This window comes from Solanum tuberosum, unplaced genomic scaffold, assembly GCF_000226075.1.
Source record: "Solanum tuberosum cultivar DM 1-3 516 R44 unplaced genomic scaffold, SolTub_3.0 scf00424, whole genome shotgun sequence".
NCBI lineage: Eukaryota > Viridiplantae > Streptophyta > Magnoliopsida > Solanales > Solanaceae > Solanum > Solanum tuberosum.
Genome location: NW_006239350.1, coordinates 41,734 through 67,808, shown reverse-complemented (window position 1 = coordinate 67,808; position 26,075 = coordinate 41,734). Strand labels below are relative to the sequence as shown.

General features: G+C 34.2%; 5 protein-coding genes across 6 annotated transcripts in view; 3 read left to right on the top strand and 2 right to left on the bottom strand.

The window, feature by feature from the left end:
• Positions 1–762: 762 nt before the first annotated feature.
• Positions 763–3,866, top strand: LOC102584483 (origin of replication complex subunit 6). Its single transcript, XM_006363155.2, has 10 exons — positions 763–1,043; positions 1,136–1,182; positions 1,727–1,831; positions 1,963–2,043; positions 2,321–2,432; positions 2,537–2,599; positions 2,731–2,818; positions 2,931–2,998; positions 3,351–3,447; positions 3,549–3,866. Exons 1-10 carry the CDS (start codon positions 924–926, stop codon positions 3,620–3,622), a joined length of 855 nt encoding a protein of 284 aa, XP_006363217.1. The 5' UTR covers positions 763–923; the 3' UTR covers positions 3,623–3,866.
• A 2,400-nt stretch (positions 3,867–6,266) lies between these two features.
• On the top strand, positions 6,267–22,813 carry LOC102583924 (sphinganine C4-monooxygenase 1-like). The gene is made up of 2 exons (XM_006363154.2): positions 6,267–6,674; positions 21,983–22,813. Exons 1-2 carry the CDS (start codon positions 6,420–6,422, stop codon positions 22,535–22,537), a joined length of 810 nt encoding a protein of 269 aa, XP_006363216.1. The 5' UTR covers positions 6,267–6,419; the 3' UTR covers positions 22,538–22,813.
• LOC102594844 (sphinganine C4-monooxygenase 1-like) lies at positions 8,046–9,885 on the top strand. The gene is made up of 2 exons (XM_006363187.2): positions 8,046–8,061; positions 9,064–9,885. Exons 1-2 carry the CDS (start codon positions 8,046–8,048, stop codon positions 9,591–9,593), a joined length of 546 nt encoding a protein of 181 aa, XP_006363249.1. The 3' UTR covers positions 9,594–9,885.
• LOC102594522 (putative late blight resistance protein homolog R1A-4) lies at positions 10,426–14,999 on the bottom strand. Of its 2 annotated transcripts, XM_006363186.2 has the most exons (4): positions 12,256–14,999; positions 11,043–12,160; positions 10,857–10,901; positions 10,426–10,770 (listed from the first exon to the last, which is right to left on the bottom strand). In XM_006363186.2, the coding sequence occupies exons 1-2, from the start codon at positions 14,463–14,465 to the stop codon at positions 11,674–11,676; spliced, it is 2,697 nt and encodes an 898-aa protein (XP_006363248.1). In that variant the 5' UTR covers positions 14,466–14,999; the 3' UTR covers positions 10,426–10,770; positions 10,857–10,901; positions 11,043–11,673. The 2 variants fall into 2 exon arrangements, with proteins under 2 accessions (XP_006363248.1, XP_015158825.1); XM_015303339.1 differs by lacking the exons at positions 10,426–10,770; positions 10,857–10,901 and having other exon boundaries at positions 11,844–11,931; positions 12,078–12,160.
• A 620-nt stretch (positions 22,814–23,433) lies between the features above and the next one.
• LOC102596173 (putative late blight resistance protein homolog R1B-17) overlaps positions 23,434–26,075 on the bottom strand; it is a 5,992-nt gene continuing 3,350 nt past the window's right edge. The window contains exons 2-5 of the mRNA XM_006363190.2: positions 25,042–26,072; positions 23,854–24,946; positions 23,641–23,716; positions 23,434–23,555 (exon numbers count right to left, since the gene is read on the bottom strand). Coding sequence (XP_006363252.1) covers positions 23,434–23,555; positions 23,641–23,716; positions 23,854–24,946; positions 25,042–26,072 — 2,322 coding nt within the window. The remainder of the gene's footprint in view (positions 23,556–23,640; positions 23,717–23,853; positions 24,947–25,041; positions 26,073–26,075) is intronic.

Below are 26,075 nucleotides of genomic sequence, written 5' to 3'. Positions count from 1 at the left end.
GGGTATGTTGTTATAGTGATCAAATGTCTTACTAGATCCAAATATTTCAACTTGGAGTGAACATTTTCATCTACAAGTATTTCAACTTTTATTACAGTTAGTGCTATTTGTTTGTACCGATAACAAGTCTAGTCTAATTTTACAAGTAAGTTCTGGGGAAGTTGAGATGTATGCAGTCTCACTATTATGGTATAGAGGAGAGATTGTTACCCTTCTCCTTTATCCGGACTTGTGAATTGTGATCGATAATGTAAATGAGCTCATATTATTTTTTATAACACTTGCCAAAGAAATGAAAGATCGAGGAAATCAAATTACGTAATATTTATGTAAATATTTCTTTAAAATATATTTAGGTTAAAGAGATAGAGTTTGAGTTTACTACTTTCAACTTGTTTTAGTTATCACCTCCTTTTATTGATTATGATTTAATTTTTAGATTTTATATTTAGACATGGATTGATAACTTTTAAGTATTGTGTTTGAAAGTTTTACTCATGACTTATATTAAAAAATATATATTTAAGAAATTTAATATTATTACTTTTTTCTATGTATAGCTTTTACTCCTTTTCATCTTACAAAAATAACTATTCTATTTGATTAAGTTAATTACATTAAAAGAGAAAAGTCAAACCAAAGTAAATTAAAATCTATCAATGTAAAATCAAAACGAAAAATCGAACACACACCTGACATAGCTTTTAACTTTTTCACATATTTGTTTTTACCACAGTAAAAATAACGGTTGGCGCCAAATGAAGATTGTGCATATCTTCACCCCGCGCGCGCCAAATGAAATTTAGCGAAACACAAGCAATTCAACATTCCCGCCATCTCTTCTTCTTCTTCTCCCTTAAACCCTCCAAAATGCGACCCGAAAATTTCTCCATTTCCTCTTCATCACCCAAACCCGAAATCAAATGGATCTTTCCGACATCGCCCGAAAGCTTGGTCTCACCGAGACCAAACATCTGGTCCGCAAAGCCGCCGAGCTCCGTCGACTCGCCGATGTACAGTTCGATTCCTCCGTCATTGGCGTCGTAAGTAACGATATGATGGATTGGTTGCTGGGAATTCAGATTTATTTGATTGGAATTTGGTGGAATTGAATTCTGTTTTGATTTTTTTGTAGGGTGAGATCTGCAAGGCTATAATTTGCTTAGAGATTGCTGCTTGTAGGTATAATTTCTGTTTTTTTTTCTCCGATTGTTTGGGTGTATTCCGTTCCACGGTGAATTAGGGTTGAAGTATAACGATCAGTCAATTATGGGTATTCCAAATTTGTTGGGGTTGGTTATATGAATCTGCTATTTCATTTTTGGATATATAGAAATTGGGTGTACCCAGAGTCGGGTTATTAAATGGATTGATTTGGATGTTAATTTGTAGTACTGATGAATCAAGCATCTGGGTTATATAGATTTTGTTATATTTGATATCAGTTTCATTTATATACTAAATAATTGCAATTGGAGAAACTTCATTTGTAGAAATGTAGTGTAAGGTTGCATACAATTAACCATTGTAGTTGTGTCCTTCTCCGGACCATCACATAGTTGGAGGTTTAGCGCATTGGGCTGCCCTTTTTACATCAAAATAATAGAATGTATTCCTATTAGAACTGATCTAGACAGAATTATTTGAAGTACTGATGCCGCTGTAAGATGTGGGATATGAGTAACATTTGTCTATGATTTGTAATATGTTCTGGTGATAAATGTAGGATGGATGTGGTGTTTGATCGTCAGGCAGCGATAAAATTGAGTGGGATGTCGGAGAAGGCTTATAACAGATCATTCACTTCAATGCAGAATGGAATTGGAGTGAAGTGAGTTCTTAAGCTTTTGTTTCACTCTACATTTTCCTTTTTGTGAATCTGTACATGCCTTTTGGAGGCAAATGGTGCTTTGTTAGATGTTGGATTCTTGCTGATGTGAAAAGTTCTTTTTTACTTTGCAGAAACAAGCTTGATATTAGAGAATTGGCAATTCAGTTTGGGTGTATCAGGCTCATTCCTTTTGTTCAAAAAGGTCTATCATTGTAAGTTTGATCATCTACTTTGAACTCATGGTTTTACATATTTTGTTTTTTTGATTGTCCTGTCTATAGTGTTTGTTTGATCTTATGTTTGAGAGACTAATTGGACAAGAATAAACTCTTTTGTATTGCTTTATATGGGATTTGGTTTGGCATGTTTGGGACCTATCTGGACCTGTTCTTTCTGAATTTCAGCATGCTAGAGCTTCTGGTTTGATTGGGTTATATAAACAGTTAGAGAGTTCTTAATTAGGTATTAATGATTCCAATTCCTTTCCAGGTACAAAGACCGGTTTCGTACATCCTTGCCACCTTCTAGAAGGGCAAGTGCTGATTTCAGTCGACCTGTGTTCACTGCAGCTGCGTTCTACCTGTGCGCGAAAAGACACAAGGTTTGTTCAATCTACTCTTCAGGCATTGGTCGTGCTGCACTAGTTGTAGCAGCATGATGGTTTGGAATGAACTGCCTCATAGTTTTCTTCATCTTTGTTTGCAGCTCAAGGTTGATAAAATGAAGCTAATTGAACTTTGTGGCACATCAGAACCTGAATTTGCTAGTGTAAGGCCTTATGCTCCTTTGATTCCTTGTTTCTCTTCATTGTTTTTATCATCAAATCGTTTATTTACTTAAGCTCTGTCAGTTTCCTGTACTGTGGTTCTAATATTTTTATGTGGATTGAAATGATACAGGTTTCTACCTCAATGACTGATCTTTGTTTCGATGTTTTTGGGACATCAAAGGAGAAAAAGGATCCCAAGACAGTGAAGGGGAACCGAGGTAACACATGCTGATTAATTAAGTTCCTCACTTTATTAAAAGCAAAATGTGGTTCAGTGCTTTCCAATACACATGATGATACATACTTTAACATAGTGATTTGCATATGCAGAGTTGCTAGATGCATTACCTGAAAAAAGGAGGGTTGAAGATGGTGGCTATTCATCTGAGGATGATAATGTAAATGAGAAGCTCTCTCTTGAATTTTGCTACTAGTTAATGATGCCATAACACTAATTAACATAAATAAGGAACACAGAAGCTCTCAACTCAGATTAAACACCTGGCTGTGCATATGTTAAGCATAGAACATATGGCATGCCACATTGATGTTTATTTTAACCCCTAGATTAGAAAAGATACCATGAAGTTGACTGGTTACTGGCTTATCCTTAAAGTAAACCATCATTGAATGCAAGTTATGATCTCTACAAATCTTTGTGCTGGAGTTATATACTCAATTAAAGTTCTTACAAGTTACATCTCAGTTTGTGTTGTTTCTTGCTGATTTTTAGAACCTTCTATTATGCAGTCATCAGCTTACAAGAAGCGTAAACGCATGGATGAACATGCTTATGAGGAATGGAAATCTACTGTCCTTGCATCAAAAAACCAAAGCAGCCAAAAAGGTAAAATAAACGAATACTTCATCCATACATAAGAGTTCCCAGAACATTTAGTAGTTACATTAGCTTATGTGCTGATGGGAATTGTCTGTTTATTCTTGTAGCTCCTAAACAAACCAAACAAGCCCGGCTGGACTTCATGAAGAAAGTTCCTGAAACTAAAGTCCAAGCTACATAATTCTCCATTGTCCTTTTCAATTAGACAAATTTTAGTTGATTTTTTCAAACAGTGGACATCATGATTGGGAAGAAACTTCCTTTTGGTTTCTTGATACCATAGTTTACCTTTAAAAAAGAAGAAATAGTGGTAAGCCACTAAAATTAATGTTTATTTGGATTGATCCTTCTTAACAGCAAGGTTGTCTGTACAGATATAGATTATTCTTGTTAAATTATCAAATCACATGGTTATGATAGCTCAATTTTGTGTATGTTGTGAACCTATTATTCTACAGTATTTATCTCATTTATCTTATTTATATATTTATAGTCTATGTTACACAATAACTAGCATGTGTCCCTATCCAAAATTAGTCACCCATATTTTAGTCTTGATGAAATGGTCAAAAAAGAAAATGATGTATCCACAATTGGAGACTTTGTTTTGGAAGGGTAAATAGAATAGGATGCTTCCATAATTGGAGACCCTTGTATTTGAAAGAAGAATATCAACATTTAGAATACAAAAATTCCACAACGCAACGTCAATTTCAAGGTGTAAAGTTTGATTTTTTTAATTTATGACTGACTAATTCATGTTAAGCAATGCCATTTGGGAAAACAATGATCTCTCTATTTTCTTCTTCTGATGATGAAAACTCAACGAGCTTGTAATAAATATTTACTATTGCATGTTTCATAACAAGTAAAGATGGACTGAGCGAGTAATTTTTTACTGCATGCTTCAGAGATAATTTTAAAACTTTTTATAGCCAATAATATCATACCGATAAATAAAATACTACACTATCCGTAAATTGCAAAGTTTTTTTTTTTAGAAAATCAAGCTTTTTGGATAACGTATAAACAGTGGGTAGATAATAATCTTGTTGGCGGCTCATTGGAGAAAAATGCCAACTGGCGAAGTATTTTGGACCAAATAGAGCCAAAAATCCAAAGTCAAATTTGGATGACCCTAAATTTAACAAAGTTATATAATAAAATTCATAAGCCACGATGAACCCACACCCATAAAAAAAAGAATAAACAATTATTTCCTTTATTTTTTTAATTTGAGGAATTTTAGTTATTTTATTTTAATTTATATCTTAAAATATAATATAATCTTACTATGTGTCATCATTACATAATTGAAATGTTGATATACTACTAAAAGTAAAATACAAAAAGAATTTATTTTTTTAGCCCTACTTAAAAGTTTCACTTTTATAATTTTTATTTTAAAACTAAAAAATATTTACCATATGAACAACCTCTGAAATATACTTACTTAGGATACTTCGATTTGTATTTATTATGTTGTCTGACATGTCAACCTTCCATAGAAAATATCAACCATCAGTGACAGCACATGCTGCTCCATTAGTTTAAAAATTAATACTAATGTTTAATAATTATTATTCTTTGTTTAAGGCACTTGATTAAAATAAAATAGTAAATTCTTTTTTATTTCTTAGATTTTTTTAAAAACAAGTGTGTTCAAACGAGAAATACTATTTCTTTTAAAATGAAGACAATATTTCCATAAGAAGAAATTTTGCCAGTTTTTATTAAAATCAACAAATACATGATATTTTTTATTTATCGTCTGATCATAATTAATCAAGATATTTTTTTTTACGTATACATAATTCCAAAAATAAAACTTAATGATCCTTTAATGTAGAGCCCTTCACTTTAGCTAATTCTAACTATGGTAATAACTACATTAATGTCATACACATAATACATATAATTGGTGTCCTTCAATTATGGACTTATGGTAATAATTTCATGAGAAAAAAATTTGTTATGTTTGTCTTTTTTAAACATCAATAATAATTTACATGTATAACAAAACGTTACTTTTAACAACTATGAAGTTTTCAAACGAATATTATCACTATAATAAAGTTTGACTGTAATAAATATCATAGAAGTTGATTTATTGACTTAGTTAAATCACGGAATAAGGTAAGTTTTTTCACTGCTGAAAAGTCGTGGGTCTAATATTAATTTGATAATAACAACGACAAAGAAAATCCATTATAAATAAATAAAATTAATTTGATGATCGTTATTATAGGAGTCCAGTTTTGCAAAAACAATAATATCCTTTATGTTTGTCTTTTTTAAACATCAATAATAATTTACATGTATAACAAAACGTTACTTTTAACAACTATGAAGTTTTCAAACGAATATTATCACTATAATAAAGTTTGACTGTAATAAATATCATAGAAGTTGATTTATTGACTTAGTTAAATCACGGAATAAGGTAAGTTTTTTCACTGCTGAAAAGTCGTGGGTCTAATATTAATTTGATAATAACAACGACAAAGAAAATCCATTATAAATAAATAAAATTAATTTGATGATCGTTATTATAGGAGTCCAGTTTTGCAAAACAATAATATCCACTCTGAAAAATTCATTATTTTTGTTAAATTTTTTCTGAATTTTTTTTGCTGTTTGAAATTCCTTCCAATTCTATTTGGAAGAGAATTTCAATCAAACCATATATCTCCACTCTTCTCTTTCTCTACAAACCCTAATTTCAATTTTATACAAAGTTTGAATTTTTTTCAGAATTTCAGTTTTTCTTTTATTGGGTATTTATTTGTTTTCCTTTTAAGGCTACTTTGAAAAAGATAGTGATTTTTTTTCTTTCCTTTTGAAGGGTAATTTTCAAAAAAAGATTTAAAAAGGAACAATTTTGTTTCTTTTCTGGGTTTTTTCAATTAAGGGTAATTTCAAGAAGGTATAAAGGAAGGACCTTGGTAATATTTTGGTGAGGATTTTGTATTTTTGAGATGGTGGGTAGTATGAATATTGATCATCAGGGGAAGGGAGGATATGTGTCAGATGAAGTTTTGGGAACATTTTTACCAATAGTTGTGTATTGGGTATATTCAGGATTGTATTTAATGCTTGGGACTATGGATAATTATAGGTTGCATTCTAAGAAAGATGAGGATGAGAAGAATTTGGTGTCAAAAAAAGAGGTTGTTAAAGGTGTTCTTCTCCAACAGATTGTTCAGGCTGCTGTTGCTACCGTTCTCTTTGCGGTTAGTTACTTTGATCATCTCTAGTTGCTGCAAAGTTTTGATTTTTATTTGTTTTGGAGGTTATTATGCATAATGATGAGTTGGATTCATATAGTTTACTATTGAGGCTTAGATGGTATTGATGTATTATTATGCATATGCTTGTTTGATCTTCTTTTTATGCTCATAATGATATTTATATGGTTAACTATTGAGGATATGTTGATATGATAACTTATTACGCATATGTTTGTTTGGTCTAGTTTTAATGAATCATAATGATACAGAGGATTTATATGGTTAACTATTGAGGCTTAGTTGATATTGATAACTTATTATGCATATGCTTGTTTGGTCTTCTTTGTATGCATCATAATGATACAGAGGATTTATATGGTTAACTATTGAGGCTTAGTTGATATTGATAACTTATTATGTATATGCTTGTTTGGTGAACCGTAATGATACATGGGATTTATTTGGTTAACTATTGAGGCTTAGTTGATATTGATAACTTATTATGTATATGCTTGTTTGGTTTTGTTTTGATTGGAATGAAATGCTTATGTCTGGTGACGGCTTAAGGTTTAGAAATTATTTGATTTACGAGTGTATGATTTTGTTGACGGTATGTGCAATTCATAATTGGATGTTGTGTATTACAACGTGGGGTGAGTCATATGATTTTGTCAACGGTATGTGCAACTCATAATTGGATGTTGACATGTTGTGTATTACAACACGGAGTGAGTCGTGGATAGGGGAATATTTGGATGCGATGGCGGTGTGATAATAGTTCTTTTGTCCGAATTGGCACTGCTAGGCAAATGTTGTTGGATTTCAAATGTGAATATCATTTGTTGTTAGGCTGATTTCAAACATTTTGAATTATTTTCATTGACTTGAGGGAGGAACTTTTTTATGCTTGTGTGTGTGATCCTAGAATTTCCCAATAGATGGATGGCTAAATTGTTCTATCTTAGTCCTTAACGTTCTTAATATTTATTTATATACATTTTTGGTAAAGGAGCCATTTGTCAGAGGTACTATGGTACAATGTTTTATTTGGATGTTAATCCATAGCTTACTTGTTTTACCGATCATTTAGATGAATCCTTCATGCACAGAATAAAGAAATTCAATTGAAGTACAAGAGCAAGAAGTATGACTTCTTGTGTAGGTCAATCACAAAGTGTGCAAATTTCTTTTTTCCTGCCTTGACAAGCCTCAAAGCTACTTATGCAGAGTGTTTTATATCTATATATTATAATTTACGTTATGAAGTGTCTCAAAATCTCTTGATCCTAAAAAGTGATAGTCGATCGTTATCTGAACAGAAATTACATCTTATAGCTTCATATGAAATATTTTTGATAAGGAAGTTTATATGAAATGCTGAAGCTTGCAGGTTAGATATTCTCTGATTGATAGGAAAATAGGAGTTCTGTAAAACTCAGATGCGAACTGTTGAACCTCAGTTTTGAGTCATTTGATTTTATAAAGAAAGGTTGACTTTGAAGTTCTTCTAGGAAAATAGGTTGCCAAAGCGGCTCAATCAGCATTGTTTTGATCTTGGCTGTCGATGCTGATGCTGGGGATGAGACTACTAGACGTCTCATATAGAAACTGTCAACAAGGATGTTGAAACTATCCTAAGAATAAGCTTTTATTGGCTTAATCTGCCTTTACTAAAGAAAATGAGGAATCATTGCTCTTCTTTTGCATTTCGTTGTCTACCTTCTTCTTGGTATCCATCTGTCTTGCAAAGTTAGTTGACGGCAGCTTAATAGTTGAGAATAGGAAGCCTAACTGTGACCTCCCAATAAAGCTTTCTACCGTGCTACTTCACATATGTTTGGAATTATGGAAAGACTAAAGTAAGTTGTGAGATGATCTTTTCAACCGCAACATGTGAACTTGGATGGATATATTGAGGGATAGATTCGTTTCTCTAACCTGCAAAGAAGAGATATAAAAAGGAAACATTAATGTGGTCTTGTCTTACTTTTGGCTTGCGTTGCTATGTGTGTAGGCTGTAGCCTAATTTGCAAAGTTAGTTTCAACCACTTCTATAAACTAAGTTGCAAAGTGTAGCCTAACTCATATCTATCCCCTTAAAATCTCTACTCAAAACTTATTTTATTTGTGGTAACTTCTCTTTATGGGTGGTCCATTAGTTGGGTCTCGAGTCCTGACCTCAATTAATGCACTGCTTTTGTTTCCTTTCACTTTGGTAAGAGAGGAAAGTAGATAAGTTTAATTAGTAGAGGGCTAGCTCATACCGAATACGATTTATCTCCGATCAATGAGCTAAAAGTTGTACACCTTTTGTATGTTCTGATAAGTAACTTAAGTATATACCATGAGGAGTTGTACTTTTCATACTTGTTTTCTCTACTTGGTGAATCAGGTGGAGATCGACACACTTCAATCTTTGTTCTTGGCAGACAGTTATTTGTTGCCATGTTGATGTTAGATACTTGGCAATATTTTATGCATCGGTACATGCACCAAAACAAGTTCTTGTACAAACATATCCTTGCTCAACATCACCGGCTAATTGTTCCATATGCATTTGGAGCTTTGTACAACCACCCTTTGGAGGGTCTGATTCTTGACACAATCGGTGGGGCTCTAGCTTTCCTTGTCTCTGGCATGTCACCACGTACCTCCATCTTCTTTTTCTCATTTGCTACGATCAAGACGGTTGATGATCATTGCGGACTATGGTTGCCCGGAAATCTCTTCCATATCTTCTTTAAAAACAACTCCGCTTACCATGATATCCATCACCAGCTTTATGGGACCAAGTATAACTATTCACAGCCTTTCTTTGTGACGTGGGATAGGATACTTGGTACTTACATGCCATATGAACTTGAGAGGAGACCGGAAGGAGGTTTTGAAGCTAAGCCTGTTAAAGATTGCAAGGAACATTGACAATACTGTTAGTACATGTTTGTCATAGAGTATGTACCACTGCAATTTTTCCCTTATTCAAATGCTTAGTTACTCATTTAATTTGTATAGAGTATATAGTTAAAGGGTTCTGCATATATTGTTGTATAACTGGTGTTGGTTTCGAGGTTTGAGAAAGGAATAGGGTCGAATAATAGTTTCCTTTTTAAACATTGTCTCAGATCTGATATCTGGTATATTCAACTGCAGACAGAGATAAAGATTACTGAAATACATTGTGTGCTTTGAATTCTTTAGTTCCAAAGCATATGGACATGTATTGTGATTTGTAACTTTCTCATTGTTCTTTTTTTGGGCTGTTATTGATGGTGTCGAGCTCACCTCTACCATTTGACTGAGTATCTGCTTCTTCCAACCAAAGAGGTATCAGGTATCTCTGTTTAGTGGTACTTAGATAGATGGGAAGAGATCTCTTAGTATTTTTCGCTTTTGTTGTTTTCACCTGCTTCTTTGATTGACCACTAGGCATACTCTCGGGTGCTAATATTCTCATTTCTCTAACATGTAGCAGAGTGGCATCACAACATTTAGGTGAACTCATAAGAAAATAGGAAAGGCTGAAACCATTCACTTCAGGATCCGTAAAATCTAATGACTTACATCAAACCTTAAGGACTTGAATGAAAAATTTGTTCAACAGTTACATTGTGAGATGTATTTAGTTTACAATGAATGCAACAGCCGTTGGACGTTTTACAGAATCTTTATTAAACGAAATAACTCATAAAGAAATTACATGCGATATTCCAAATTGCTCCAGCTACAAACTCTGGATACCCTGTTAAAGAATAACTCAATGGGCATTTTTTGAGTTGAATTTGAACGGGATTACAATGGGTTGAACTAACATATCAGCTGATCCATCAAAACTTTACTACAGTTAATGTTTGTGTGTGTGTCATGAAATGGTATTACAGTAAGAAAAATGAGTATAGCACATTTGTGTTGACAAGTTGGGACTACAACCCTGTCATTATTTGGAAATCCATCACGGTTGAGTTCACCAGAGTTCAGCATTTTGTTAGAGCATGCCACGCTTTCTCAGTTTCTCCACAACTAATTGAACTTCATCAGCATCCACATTCTCTGGTCACAGTAAGTTTCTTCTCTTTCATATCAGTTGAAATTGATTCTATCCCTTTTATATCGACAGGAGAAAAAAGATGAATCTATCTATTCGGTGTACTCAAAAAAAGGAAAGAAAGAAAAAATAATAAGTAGTACCTGGAAGTAAAAGTAATTGTTTAAATGCCTTGGGTATGTCTCTTTCTGCAAGAAAACCAAGAGAAAAACCCAAATGTAAAACGAGGCCACCAGGTAAAGATAACAGAGAAAACAGTTCATACAATTTAGGCCATTATTTCTGAGTCATCAAAATCATGCAGAATAAAGCTTTTTTCAGTAGTGTACCTCGATGAGAACGAGCTTGAAATTAGTATTTTGATTATCTTCGACTTGTGTTTCTTGTATATTCATGGCTGACTTGACAACCGACTCATTGCAGTTTTCTACCTCGATGTACTGCAGAGAAAGGATGTTCATGAAACAAGAAGGGATCTCCATAAGATCATGACATCGACGCAAAACCAATTGTTCAAGGTTAGGAAAGGCATCATCAGCTACAATCCATTTCATCATGGGCAAATATTCTAGTTTCAAGATTTTGAGTTGAGGGAACTTGCCATTGCTCACTTTCCATTTCATATGACCACCAAATATAACGAAGGACAGTCTGAGTACCTCAAGGTTCTTCAGATGATCAGCAGTTTCTGATAAGTACTGAGAATCCAGGTAAAAGCCACAGAGTATCAGGTATTTGAGATTTGGTGCAGAGATGTAAAAGGGGATGGTTTTGACGATTTTTGATCCATAAAGCTTTAGTATTTCAAGCCGTATTGGAAAATTCAATGCATGGTACTGATGGGGGTATTTCAAGCACTCGATTTTACATGTCAGGTTTCGAAGATTAGGTGTTTTTCTCAGCATCAATTCTGCATCCTCAACACGAGTGAAATATGAATTGGAAAGGGTTTCCAAATCATCAAGTTTTGGAGAGTTCTCGAGTAATGCTTTTTATTTCAGGGCTGAAGTAAGGAATATACAGATATCTCAATTTAACCATATCCCAAACTGTACTAGGTAGTAATACCCTGTTATATCTGGCAGCTGATCTACGCTTTAATATAAGAGTTTCAAGGTTCCAAAGATTGGATATGCTTGAAGGAATTGAATTCTGATCAATGAGCGCAGAGAAATACCTCAAGTAAGGGAGCTCAGTCGGAATAAAATCAATAACAACCTGGTGTTCCAAATCCAGTACTTTTAGAAACTTGAAATGTGGTAAAATGTGTGAAATTTCAAAAGCATGAGAGAAAAAGGGACGATCGGCAAAGTATTGGTCATAATTCTTAAAAAGTACAGAGCCAACAAGTGAGCCAGACGTACTCCATTCTAAAAGATTATCCATTTCAGTGAACGCCAAGTGAGCATGCTGCTTGTGAGAGTAAACAGCTTTGGTAATCTGATCTCTGTGAATATATCAATTAGCAAAATCATATCATTAATTTTCAAATATAACTTGAAATACTTGATTGATTGAAAGTACCATTACTTATCATATTACCGTTTTATCCATAGTAGAAAATTCTCCTCAGCTGCTCTTTCCTTGCAGAAGTCGAGTAGTACATCATGAAGGCGACATGCTGTGACCTTACCATCTGAATCGGCCCTTTGAGTAACCATTACTAGATTTCTTTCAATAAGATTCTCCAAGTAACCTTCTGCTATATCCTCCAACCTCCTGCCTTCACAACTTTTTATAAATGATTCTGATATCCATAACCTTATTAACCTTGAAATATCAATCACTCTATCCTCTAAAAATGCTCCAAAATAAAGGAAGCAAGACTTAAGATGACAGGGTAAAACATGATAACTTTGGTCTACAATGGCTCTTGAGTCATTGTGAATGTGGGTACCCAAATTGTTGGCCACTTGCTCCCAACATTCTACTTCCTTTTTCATCTCTGACAGAATACCAGCCACCAAAACAATTGAAAGAGGGAGTTGTCCACACATTTTTGCTATTCTTAGCCCAACATCTCTTAGGAGAGGGGAGCAGCTTTGTTCACCAAACACTTTCTTTTCAAGCAACTTCCAACTTTCATCTTCGTCAAACATACGAAGATGAAGGGGATCACTATGAACACTAGCAAATTTGGCAACTTCATGATGTCTTGTCGTTAGAATGATTCTGCTTCTGTTATTGGCATCTGGAAAACAACCTCTTAAATCATCCCAAACACTATTTTCCCACACATCATCAACAAGGATAAGGTACCTTCTGCGCAATAAGGTTTTGCGAAGCTTATCAGCTAATTCATTGTCATGAAGTTCTCTATGCTGATCAGAATCCTCACCAATAGCATCACGTATCAAGGACAATAACAAGTCCTTATACGAATATACTTGAGACACACAACATTGTGCACAAATATCAAATTGAGAAACAACTGACCTGTCAGAATAGAGTCTGTTGGCTAAAGTCGTCTTACCTAAACCTGGCATGCCATGAATTGAAATGACATCTTGCCCTTTGGTTCCATTCAGTAGTTTTTTTCTTAAATTTTCTATGACATCCTCAAACCCAACAATTTCTTCATTCATCCTCGGAGTCCTTGCCAGTTGTGATGATGTACGAGCAATGACAGTCTTCATTGTATCGTCAACAGTGTTATTTTCCTGAATCTTTGCTTTGATACAAGTAATCTCCTCTATGATATCCTGGAGCCAACGCTCGAGGCACCAATGAGGAATGCCTTTGTTTATACAAGCATCAACTACATATTCCACCTCATGTGCTTTCCTAATTATCTGTATAGCACAATCTTCATTCAGTCTCTTGAACTTATTGTGTGGCTCTTCTACGACAACCTTCAGGAAAGGTTGCAAGCTCTCAAATTCCGTTTGAATTACTTGAATTTGATTCTTGAGGAAAGCGAGTGAATCTGAATAACGGCCTTGGAAATCCTTCAGGTTTTTCAATAGAAAATCGACATAGCCTAGTCCATGAATCCTTGGCAAGTTACATTGAAATGCCTTTTGCATGATGAGGTAGACCATCGCCTTGATAGGCTCAATGTTTCTTGGAAGATCAAAACCAAGTGCTCGGTTCATATCATCCAATACTGTGTCTTCCTTCTCCCTCTTGATATCATATAATGAGTAAATAAGAAGTCCAGCATCAATAATAACAGAATCCATATCTTGAAGATGAAATTCCAGATCTAGTATTGGCAGATGAATGAGATTATCTCTTAGAAGGCAGAGCATCTCCTGAAGGTTAGCCATTTGATCACTCAAACCAACCGTCAGACTGTGTGTTGGAATCTCCACAGTGCTACTCTCAGCTGCATGCTTCTTTTGTGCTTGTGGTATGGTTGACTTCAAAGCTTGCAGGACATCAATATAAATATTGTTGCGGCTGATGACTGGCTGAATGGACTTAATCTTCAATTCCATGAAATCAGAGAGCAAACGACTGACTTCACTTGGAGCCACGTCTTGATTTCCATAGACGACTGGCAAATGCAACCAGACAACCATTGCAATGTGGCTAGCCTCAATTAAAGCATGAATATAAAAAGTAGTATGTCGGTATTGAGGCTCTATACATTTGTTTGAAACAAAGCAGACAAAAAATCTCAATAACTTCAACTCCTTTAACACTTGTTCTATTTGTTCCTTGTGTTCTGGAACAAAAAGCCACGAAATTGGATCATTGATCTTCACTAGAACATTGAGGTTCTCCACAAAAACATCGATGACTTCCATCACAAATTTGGGGCTACATCATCATCCACCTTGTTGGCTGCAAGTGATGTATTTGGAAAAGAGTATTCAGCTCTGAATTCTTGCTTAGTCTTCCAAATTACATCCTTCCAGTAGCCAAATGAATCGTAAACATACAGAGTCTTGTACGGAAATAGATCTGGACAATCATAGGGTTTACACTGAAACTTCCAAATTTCTATGATTTTCTGTGAGACTTTTAGCATACCGCATTCACTTGCAAAAGGCAACCTTTTCAAATGGAGAAAACAATCGAGGAATTTTAAGTCCCATAGAAAGAAATTTATTCGATCCCTTGTAACATCCGAGTAATTTTGATCTTGCACCGTGCTAAGGAGTCGATCTTTCAGATTAGATAATTCTTTGTTGAAATACATCCTTGTGACACAAGAATTAAACTGTTGTGGACTGGGAAAGAAGAACACACAGTATTATAGTTTATTTCTTCACTTCCTCATCTCACAACTAACTTACTACTAAATTAGTGGACACAAACGGCCTACATAATAATTCGCATGAGATAAGCTGATTTATATTATGTCACATTAAAAGACATATTTATGTATTATCTCATTATTTTATGACCAACAATTATTTGTCAACGATGAAGATCCGTGAGTAGAATATATATATATATTACTCAAATTTCAAATTATGTGAGAGTGTTAGATCAGACATAAAATTTAAGAATAAAAGAATTTTTTTTGAAACTTATAATCTAAAATAAATAGAATATTTACATGAGTATTTTTTTTTTTTATGAATGTATACCACTAGACAATTTGTCTTTTATTTACATAAATATCCTCAATAGGGATAAGTACAAACAAAGGAGGCTAGATCTTACCTTACCAATCCTATTGTGAATCTCTTTTAATTAACAAACATGAAGAAAATAAGAACAAGAGAGAACTAGATATAGAAAAAGTTTCATAAAGAGGGAGTATAGATGATAATAAATAGCTCTCTCCCCTACGCGTAAGATATTTTGAAAGAGTTGGGCCATACAAACAAATAAACAAAGTCATTGCTCGTACACTAAGATAAAGTGCCAAAGAATTATTCAAAAGGTATTATACAATATATCCTTTAACTTGATTTCGATTTATATTTATGTTCTCCAATTTTGATTGCACATAAATAGACACTTAAACTTGTAAAAAATTAAACAAATAAACATACATGTCCTACATGACATCTTACATGATAATTTGCATCCAGTATATTGCCCCGTGTGTACTATGTCACGTGGACTCATGTATTTACTTGTTTAACGTTATACAAATTTACATGTCTACTTGTGTCGACAAAAATTGAACGACATAAATATAAAATAAGACCAAGTTAAAAGACATATTAAGCATTATGCATATTCAAAAGTATTCGAGGAAGGCAGACATGTAAAGTGCAAAGATAACTTTAGAATTTATAAATTTTTAAAAAGTTAATTTAATTTATTGAATTCCAAATATATTACTGTATTTATACAAACACACATAATTAAAATTAAAATTATTGAATTAAATCCGTAGGTTTTAGCTCAACCCCTATCGATGATATGACTCATGGGCATTGAAATAATTGTAACAGCTGGCAATAATTGTTTAAATAGTTCAATTGTGATATGTGGTGCTCCAAAAAAAACTAAAAATCCAAGAACAATTATGATAGGATAAGTACTGCAAGATTGGGTCAAAAGTCCATCCATTATTCCTTTCTATTTTTTTAAAAAAAAATTATTTTTATAATAAACTGAGGGACATCTCTCGATTTTTTGCGTGGGATAATTTTTTTGAGATAGGTCCATAAATTTTGCAAATGATTTTTTTGGGAGAAAATATAAATATTAGAAAGCACGAACAACGTCAGTGTTTTTTTTAAAATAAATTAAAAACCCGATATTGTCCATCGGTTTATTTAACTGTTGTCTAGATACCTTAATTTGGAATATTATTGACTTGATAATTTTATACTATTTGGTAATTGAATGTTTTGTAAATGAATGAACTTTGGTAGACCTTTTAGATTGTTTGATGGATATTTAGTATGTATTTAGTCAGTTTGTTACTGATATTATAGCTCAGTTAAAGTTAATTTTTGCAACATTTAGTGTTGGGTTACAACTAAATATTGAATTGCAATTAATTACATTTGACAAGTGAGATGCATAAATTGCACGTTTCTGCATTTTATTGTTTTTGGCAAAAAATTGATGAACTAATCAAACACTGTCCGTCGATTTTCTACAAAATTAAAAATTAAAAAAATTGCAGAAACTTAAAAATTGACCCTGCCGTTGGTTATCACGAATATCTTTTCTTATTTAATTTAAAATGTTTTTTTTTTAAAAATAAAATACTTAAATATATAAATGGAGGTTGTCCGTCAATTTATTTAATTCATTCATTAGGTTTAAGATGAAAGATTGACCTAATGAAATTCTGGAGATGTAAACATACAAAGAAGTCAAGGATGAATAACAATTACTATATATACATAAAAATAATTTTAATTTTATATGTACAAAGTAATTGTACGCCAAAAAAGATTCACCTCCACCTGACTCCACTCCCAAAGGTAGGGGCAAGACCAGAAGTCCGAGTATAGACAACGCACCCGTGCCGTCTCCGAACCCTAAATCGGGTTGTGACACCCTATCCCCTCCCCCCCTCCATTTCCTCTATCTTGACCCGACCCGATCCCACTTCCCTGTCCCATCCAACAACACTAACCGAGTCTGATCCATCTGCACAAAGTTCAACTTTCCAAAATGACTAATTTGGTCTTGGAATGGCCGCTGGAAACCAAAAATTGCATTTGTCTATTCTTGACGAACAATAATAGGGCTTATTTTCCCCTTTATTAACGAAAGAGTTGAGGATAAAAAATATATTGAAACTATTCAATTTTTTAAGTTTCATATCTGAATTATTAAAAGTGTGAGTTTTCTCCTTGAACTATCACTCATAGTTAGTGAAACACCTCTCGACTAATTTCTGATGTTCTATGTATTGCACTCTCTCTTTTGTTTTAAAATTCTGTCACGTGGCACTCCACATGGAAAAATAATTCCACTTTGACAAATCTAAATAAATTAATATTAGGTTAAAAGTTAAAACTATCACCATATAAATTAATCTATTCCAATCGGGACGTCCATCATTTCTTCTATACCTTCTTTAGTTGTGGTCTCGTCTCTGCCTTGGCATAGATATCTCCAGCTTGAAAGGAGAGAGTTTAGGATTTTAAGGAAATTAATTTAAAATATATTTAAAATTTAATGTATTAACTAATAGAGTCATTGTATATGTCAAATGGTCAAAGATTTTATGGACAAACGGTCGTAGAAGCATTTCTATACAAACATTTGGTCTAGGTGTGTTTCGCTAACCGTGGGATGATAATTCATATAGAAAACTCACACTTTCAACAATTCAAACATAAAATAAGATAATTTAGATGTTTTTGACCGTTTTAAAAAAAATGAAATTTCGGGGACTTCTTCTTATTGATAAATGAGAAAAAACAGATACAAATTCATTTGGGTCGCCCAAATCCATAATACAAACGAAATGATTTATTTCTGAGCTTTAAGGCATCTACGTTTAGCAATTATCGCTTAAATGAATACTTGCAATTTCTTATTAATAGTATAAGTATAATCATTTGCTCTAATTTCTAGTGGTTTAGGAATATCATTGTACTTTGTTTTCTAAGTACTCCCTCCATTTCGTTTTTTATTTGGTTTTAATTTGATATGAAATTTTAGAAAGTAAAGAGAAGATTTTTGAATCTTATAATCTTAAACTAAAAATACATATAATCATACAACTGTTGAGAGATTTATTCTTCAATTTAAACTCCTCATAAACTCAAACTCTCTCTACTTAGAGTTCTACTTCAAGTAAACTCCTTCTTCAAATCAAACTCCTCGCCTCTTTAGTGTTGTAGTCGAACTTCAACTCTTCAATGAACTAACTATCATCTGTTGCTTTATTATTGCACACTTGTCTTTATTCATTAGTTATCTTACTACAGATTTGGGCTCTTTGATATAGTGTATCTATGAACCAACTTGACTTACTTGTTTCCTGTCACTTTGTCAATCAACAAAATTGCATAGAACCAACAAAGATGAGTGACTTTTGTGTTATAAAACAAAGTTTGTATTTTGGGAAAAGGGTATTTAGCACTTTGAGTAGGCCTCTGCTTCTCTATCTGGGCTGCTGAGGTCTATCAGAAACCACGTCTCTATCTTCACAAATCATGAATTATTAGTGAATGATTGCATATATTAATGTAATTATATACTGCTACTAAATTAGTATAATTATATAGATTTGTTGTAAAATCAAAGAAAATAAATATTGTGATAGAATAGTTGATTCAGAGGGATATCATAGCAGATTTAGAGAGATAGAATAACTGAGGTTTAGGGATTGGAATGATGGATTCTTTATGGATATGTAATCTTTATACTCTCTATTTAATGAAAAGACTCACAATTTGAGAGTCATTCAGCAGAAATTTGAGAGCACCACCATTCCAAACCCACCTGTGGCCTTGGCCTTTGCGATTACACTGACTATATTGTTGTATATTCATAAGAAAATACAAAAGGGTGAAACCATTCAATTCAGGAGCCACAAACATTAAAGGACTGAGTGAATGATTTGAAATGTATTTAATTTACAAATTACAATGAATGCACCAGCTGCAGGAAGTTTACAGAATTTATTATAAGAAACAACTCATAAAGAAATTACAGTTATAGTTGTCTAGACTCCAGAATATTTAGAGCTACATAACATACATAAACAAACGATCCCACAAAGTTATGATCTTTCTCTTTTTGGTGTCAAATTTTTAGCTCCAGGAATACACATTTTAGTTTAAGATCACAACCACCACCATATCCAATGTGATCCCACAAATACGAGTCTGCGGTATGTAGAGTGTGTGCAAATCTTATTACCCTTACCTAGAGGTAGATGCACTGTTTCCAAAAGATCCTCGGCTCAAGTAACGCATATCAAAGCAGTTCAAAAAATACAGAAGTAAAGCAGACATAACAAATAATACAAATTTTAGTTTACGGCCAATAAATAATTACAACTGTTTTTTTTCTTTTTATATAGATATTTATAACGTTGTGTGAGAACTGCCTTAAAAATGTCCATTTACCATACAACAAAAATCACAGTTGAAAATGGGTAAAAGTCTTAGGTCCTAGCTTAAGTAACTAGTTCCTCAACCTTGCTTTGAAAATCATCAACAATACCATTAACTTTGCAGATGTGGTCATCAGTTAGAGGTGATAAATGGGCGTTTTGAGTTGAATTTGAACAAATTACAATGGGACTATAACCTTGTCATTTTCTGGAAATCCATCATGGCTGAGTTTACCAGAGCTCAGCATTTCGTTACAGCATGTCACGCTTGCTTAGTTTGTCTACAACCAATCTAACTTCATCAGCATCCACATCTCCACTCACAGTAAGATCTTTTCTATCCTATTAATTGAAATTGATTTTATCCCTTTCATATCAAAAAGACCAAAAAGATGAATCAATTTTATGATGTACTAAAAAAAAGGAAAGAAAGAAAATATAATCTGTACCTGGAAGAGAGGATAATCTTTTAAGTATCTCTTCATCATGAGATGTATCGAATTTCAACACCATTTTCTGCAAGAAAACCCAAATGACGCCACGAGGGTTAAAGATAACAGTGAAAACAGTTCATAAAGTTTAAAGCCGTTATTTCTGATTCATCAAAATCATGCAGAATAAAGCTTTTCTCAGTAGTGTACCTTGATGATGACGAGCTTGAAATTAGTATTTTTGATTATATTCGACTTGTGTTTCTTGTATATCCTTGGCTGACTTAACAACAGACTTGTTGCAGATGTCTACCTCAATGTACCTGAGGGAAAGGATGTTCATGAAACAAGAAGGGATCTCCATAAGATCTTCACATCCAAGCAAAACCAATTGTTCAAGGTTAGGAAAGGCATCATCAGCTACAATCCATTTCATCAAGGACACATATTCTAGTTTCAAGATTTTGAGTTTAGGGAACTTGCCACTGCTCACTTTCCATTCCCCATGATCACCAAATTCAACGCGGTACAGTTTGAGTACCTCAAGGTGCTTGAGATGATCAGCAGTTTCTGATAAGTACTGAGAATTCAGGTAAAAGCCAGAGAATTTCAGGTATTTGAGATTTGGTGCAGAGATGCAAAACGGGACGGTTTCAAAGGCTTTTGATAAATGAAGCTTTAGTATTTCAAGCCGTATTGGAAAATTCAACATATGGCACTGATGGGGGTATTTTAAGCACTGGACTTCACATATCAGTTTTCGAAGATTAGGTGTTTTTCTCAGCATCAATTCTGCATCCTCAACACGAGTGAAATATGGATTGGAAAGGGTTTCCAAATCATCAAGTTTTGGAGAGTTCTCGAGTAATGCTTTTTTATTTTCAGGGCTGAAGTTAGGAATATACAGATATCTCAATTTAACCATATCCCAAACTGTACTAGGTAGTAATAGCGTCATAACTGATCTACGCTTTAATATAAGAGTTTCAAGGTTCCAAAGATTGGATATGCTTGAAGGAATTGAATTCTGATGAGTGAGCGCAGAGAAATATCTCAAGTAAGGGAGCTCAGTTGGAATAAAATCAATAACAACCTGGTGTTCCAAATCCAGTACTTTTAGAAACTTGAAATGTGGTAAAATGGGGAATCATTGCTCTTCTTTTGCATTTCCTTGTCTACCTAGCTTTCTACTGTGCTACTTCACATATGTTTGGTCTTATGGAAAGACTAAAGTAAGTTGTGAGATGATCTTTTCAACTGCAATATGTGAGCTTGGATATGTTGAGGGATAGATTCATTTCTCTAACCTGCAAAGAAGAGATATAAAAAGAAAACAATGTGGTCTTGTCTTTCCTTTGGCTTGCGTTGATATGTGTGTAGGCTGTAGCCTAATTTGCAAAGTTTAGCCTAACTCATGTCTACCCCCTTGAAAATTCTACTTCAAACTTATTTTATTTGTTGGCACTTCTCTTTATGGGTGGTCATTAGTTGGGTCTCTTGAGTCTTGACTCAACTAATGCACTGCTTTGGTTCCCTTTCACTTTGGTAAGTTGGCTTGTGATTCTGGGACCCACAAATTAGCACTTGCCTTATCATTTATGATGGCAGAAATATAAGCTTTTCTGATCCCAAGAGGAAAATAGACAAGTTTAATTAGGAGAGGAGTTGTACTAATCAATGAGTTAAAAGTTGTACACCTTTCGTATGTTCTGAATTCTGACAAGTAACGTAAGTACATGCCATGAGGAGTTGTACTTCCCATACTTGTTTTGTGTACGTTTAGTATCTTGTTCCAATCATGAACCTGATTCTCATATTCTTGTTCCACATCATGTCAATTTTTATGTTTGTATTTTTACTAATTCTTGTTGTCTGATTATCTACTTATATGGAGCAGGTCACAGGAGATGATGGTGAATCTGGTGGGGATCGACACACTTCAATCTTTGTTCTTGGCAGACAGTTATTTGTTGCCATGTTGATGTTAGATACTTGGCAATATTTTATGCATCGGTACATGCACCAAAACAAGTTCTTGTACAAACATATCCATGCTCAACATCACCGGCTAATTGTTCCATATGCATTTGGAGCTTTGTACAACCACCCTTTGGAGGGTCTGATTCTTGACACAATCGGTGGGGCTCTAGCTTTCCTTGTCTCTGGCATGTCACCACGTACCTCCATCTTCTTTTTCTCATTTGCTACGATCAAGACGGTTGATGATCATTGCGGACTATGGTTGCCCGGAAATCTCTTCCATATCTTCTTTAAAAACAACTCCGCTTACCATGATATCCATCACCAGCTTTATGGGACCAAGTATAACTATTCACAGCCTTTCTTTGTGACGTGGGATAGGATACTTGGTACTTACATGCCATATGAACTTGAGAGGAGACCGGAAGGAGGTTTTGAAGCTAAGCCTGTTAAAGATTGCAAGGAACATTGACAATACTGTTAGTACATGTTTGTCATAGAGTATGTACCACTGCAATTTTTCCCTTATTCAAATGCTTAGTTACTCATTTAATTTGTATAGAGTATATAGTTAAAGGGTTCTGCATAAATTGTTGTATAACTGGTGTTGGTTTCGAGGTTTGAGAAAGGAATAGGGTCGAATAATAGTTTCCTTTTTAAACATTGTCTCAGATCTGATATCTGGTATATTCAACTGCGGGCAGAGATAAAAGATTACTGAAATACATTGTGTGCCTTGAATTCTTTAGTTCCAAGCATATGGACATTTACTGAGTACCTGCTTCTTCCAACCAAAAAGCTATCAGGTATCTCTGTTTAGCGGTACTTAGATAGATGGGAAGAAATCTCTTAATATTTTTCACTTTTGTTGTTTTCACCTGCTTCATTCATTGACCGCTAGGCCATACTCTTGGGTGCTAACATTCTCATTTCTCTAACTTGTAGCAGAGTGGCATCACAACATTTTGGTGAACTCATAAGAAAATAGAACAGGCGGAAACCATTCACTTCAGCATCCGTAAAATCTAATGACTTGCATCAAACCTCAAGGACTTGAATGAAAAATTTGTTCAAATAGTTACATTGCGAGATGTATTTAGTTTACAATGAATGCAACAGCCGTTGGACATTTACAGAATCTTTATTAAATGGAATAACTCATAAAGAAATTACTTGTGATAATCCAATTTGCTCCAGCTACAAACTCTGCATACTCATTTTGAGTTGAATTTGAATGAATTACAATGGGTTGAACTCAGATGTACTGATCCATCAAAACTTTACTACAGTTAATGTTTGTGTGTGTGTCATGAAATGGTATTACAGTAACCAAAATGACTATAGCACATTTGTGTTGACAAGTTGGGACTACAACCCTGGCATGCCACGCTTTCTCAGTTTCTCCACAACTAATTGAACTTCAGCAGCATCCACATCTCCGGTCACAGTAAGTTTCTTCTCTTTCCTATCAGTTGAAACTGATTCTATCCCTTTCATATCGAAAAGACAAAAAAGATGAATCTATCTATTTGGTGTACTCAAAAAAAGGGAAAGAAAGAAAGAAAAAAGTAGTACCTGGACAAATAAGTAATCTTTTAAATAACTTGGGTATATCTTCATCATGAGATAAATTTAATTTCAACATCTTTTTCTGCAAGAAAACCAAGAGAAAAACCCAAATGTAAAACGAGGGCACCAGGTAAGATTACAGAGAAAACAGTTCATAAAATTTAGGCCATTTCTGATTCATCAAAATCATGCAGAATAAAGCTTTTTTCAGTAGTGTACCTTGATGAGAACGAGCTTGAAATTAGTATTTTGATTATCTTCAACTTGTGTTTCTTGTATATTCATGGCTGACTTGACAACCAACTCATTGCAGTTTTCTACCTCGATGTACTTGAGAGAAATGATGTCCATGAAACAAGAAGGGATCTCCATAAGATCTTGACATCCACACAAAACCAATTGTTCAAGGTTAGGAAAGGCATCGTCGGCTACAATCCATTTCATCAAGGACAAATATTCTAGTTTCAAGATTTTGAGTTGAGGGAACATGCCATTGCTCACTTTCCATTCCCTATGCTCACCAAATTCAACGTAGTACAGTTTGAGTACCTCAAGGTTCTTCAGATGATATAAGTACTGAGAATCCAGGTAAAAACCAGAGAGTTTCAGGTATTTGAGATTTGGTGCAGAGATGCAAAAGGGGATGGTTTTAAAGGCTTTTGATCGATAAAGCTTTAGTATTTCAAGCTGTATTGGAAAATTCAACACATGGTACTGAGGGGGGTATTCTAAACATTCAACTTCACATATCAGTTTTCGAAGATTAGGTGTTTTTCTCAGCATCAATTCTGCATCCTCAACACGAGAGAAATATGGAGTGGAAAGGATTTCCAAATCATAAAGTTTTGCAGAGTTCTCGAGTAATGCTTCTTCATTTTCTGGGCTGAAGTAAGGAATACGCAGATGTCTCAATTTAACCATATCCCAAACTGTACTAGGTAGTAATAGTGTCGTAGCTGATATACCCTTTAGTATAAGAGTTTCAAGGTTCCAAAGATTGGATATGCTTGAAGGAATTGAATTCTGATCAATGCATGCAATGCGTGCAGATAAATACCTCAAGTAAAAGAGCTCAGTTGGAATAAAATCAATAAAAACCTCGTGTTCCAAATCCAATACTTTTAGAAACTTGAAATTTAATAAAATGTGTGAAATTGCAAAAGCATGACAGGCAAAGTATGGGTCATAACTCTTAAAAAGTACAGAGCCAACAAGTGAGCAAGATGCACTCCATTCTACAAGATTATCCATTTCAGTGAAGGCTAAGCGAGCATGCTGCTTGTGAGAGTAAACAGCTTTGGTAATCTGATCTCTGTGAATATATCAATTAGCAAAATCATATCATTAATTTTCAAATATAACTTGAAATACTTGATTGATTGAAAGTAGCATTACTTATCATATTACCGTTTTATCCATAGTAGTAAATTCTCCTCAGCTGCTCTTTCCTTGCAGAAATCGAGTAATACATCATGAAGGCGACATGCTTTGACCTTACCATCTGAATCGGCCCTCTGAGTAACCATTACTAGATTTCTTCCAATAAGATTCTCCAAGCAACCTTCTGCTATATCCTCCAAGCTCCTGCCTTCACTACTTTTTATAAATGATTCTGATATCCATAACCTTATTAACCTTGAAATGTCAATCACTCTATCCTCTAAAAATGCTCCAAAATAAAGGAAGCAAGACTTAAGATGACAGGGTAAAACATGATAACTTTGGTCTACAATGGCTCTTGAGTCATTGTGAATGTGGGTACCCAAATTGTTGGCCACTTGTTCCCAACATTCTACTTCCTTTTCCATCTCTGATAGAATACCAGCCACCAAAACAATTGAAAGAGGGAGTTGTCCACACATTTTTGCTATTCTTAGCCCAACATCTCTTAGGAGAGGGGAGCAGCTTTGTTCACCAAACACTTTCTTTTCAAGCAACTTCCAACTTTCATCTTCGTCAAACATACGAAGATGAAGGGGATCACTATGAACACTAGCATATTTGGCAACTTCATGATGTCTTGTTGTTAGAATGATTCTGCTTCTGTTATTGGCATCTGGAAAACAACCTCTTAAATCATCCCAAACACTATTTTCCCACACATCATCAACAAGGATAAGGTACCTTCTGCGCAATAAGGTTTTGCGAAGCTTATCAGCTAATTCATTGTCATGAAGTTCTCTATGCTGATCAGAATCCTCACCAATAGCATCACGTATCAAGGACAATAACAAGTCCTTATACGAATATACTTGAGACACACAACATTGTGCACAAATATCAAATTGAGAAACAACTGACCTGTCAGAATAGAGTCTGTTGGCTAAAGTCGTCTTACCTAAACCTGGCATGCCGTGAATTGAAATGACATCTTGCCCTTTGGTTCCATTCAGTAGTTTTTTTCTTAAATTTTCTATGACATCCTCAAACCCAACAATCTC

What these genes read in the sequence shown, in the direction of transcription:
- LOC102584483 (XM_006363155.2), top strand. Translation starts at nt 924, where the DNA reads ATGGATCTTTCCGACATCGCCCGAAAGCTTGGTCTCACCGAGACCAAA. An exon ending in GTTCAAAAAGGTCTATCATT is followed by an intron (nt 2,044 to 2,320) that starts GTAAGTTTGATC and finishes ATTCCTTTCCAG; the next exon opens with GTACAAAGACCGGTTTCGTA. An exon ending in TGTGCGCGAAAAGACACAAG is followed by an intron (nt 2,433 to 2,536) that starts GTTTGTTCAATC and finishes CTTTGTTTGCAG; the next exon opens with CTCAAGGTTGATAAAATGAA.
- LOC102583924 (XM_006363154.2), top strand. Translation starts at nt 6,420, where the DNA reads ATGGTGGGTAGTATGAATATTGATCATCAGGGGAAGGGAGGATATGTG. An exon ending in TTGCTACCGTTCTCTTTGCG is followed by an intron (nt 6,675 to 21,982) that starts GTTAGTTACTTT and finishes TATATGGAGCAG; the next exon opens with GTCACAGGAGATGATGGTGA.
- LOC102594522 (XM_006363186.2), bottom strand. Translation starts at nt 14,465, where the DNA reads ATGGAAGTCATCGATGTTTTTGTGGAGAACCTCAATGTTCTAGTGAAG. An exon ending in TTTCTACTATGGATAAAACG is followed by an intron (nt 12,161 to 12,255) that starts GTAATATGATAA and finishes ATATATTCACAG; the next exon opens with AGATCAGATTACCAAAGCTG.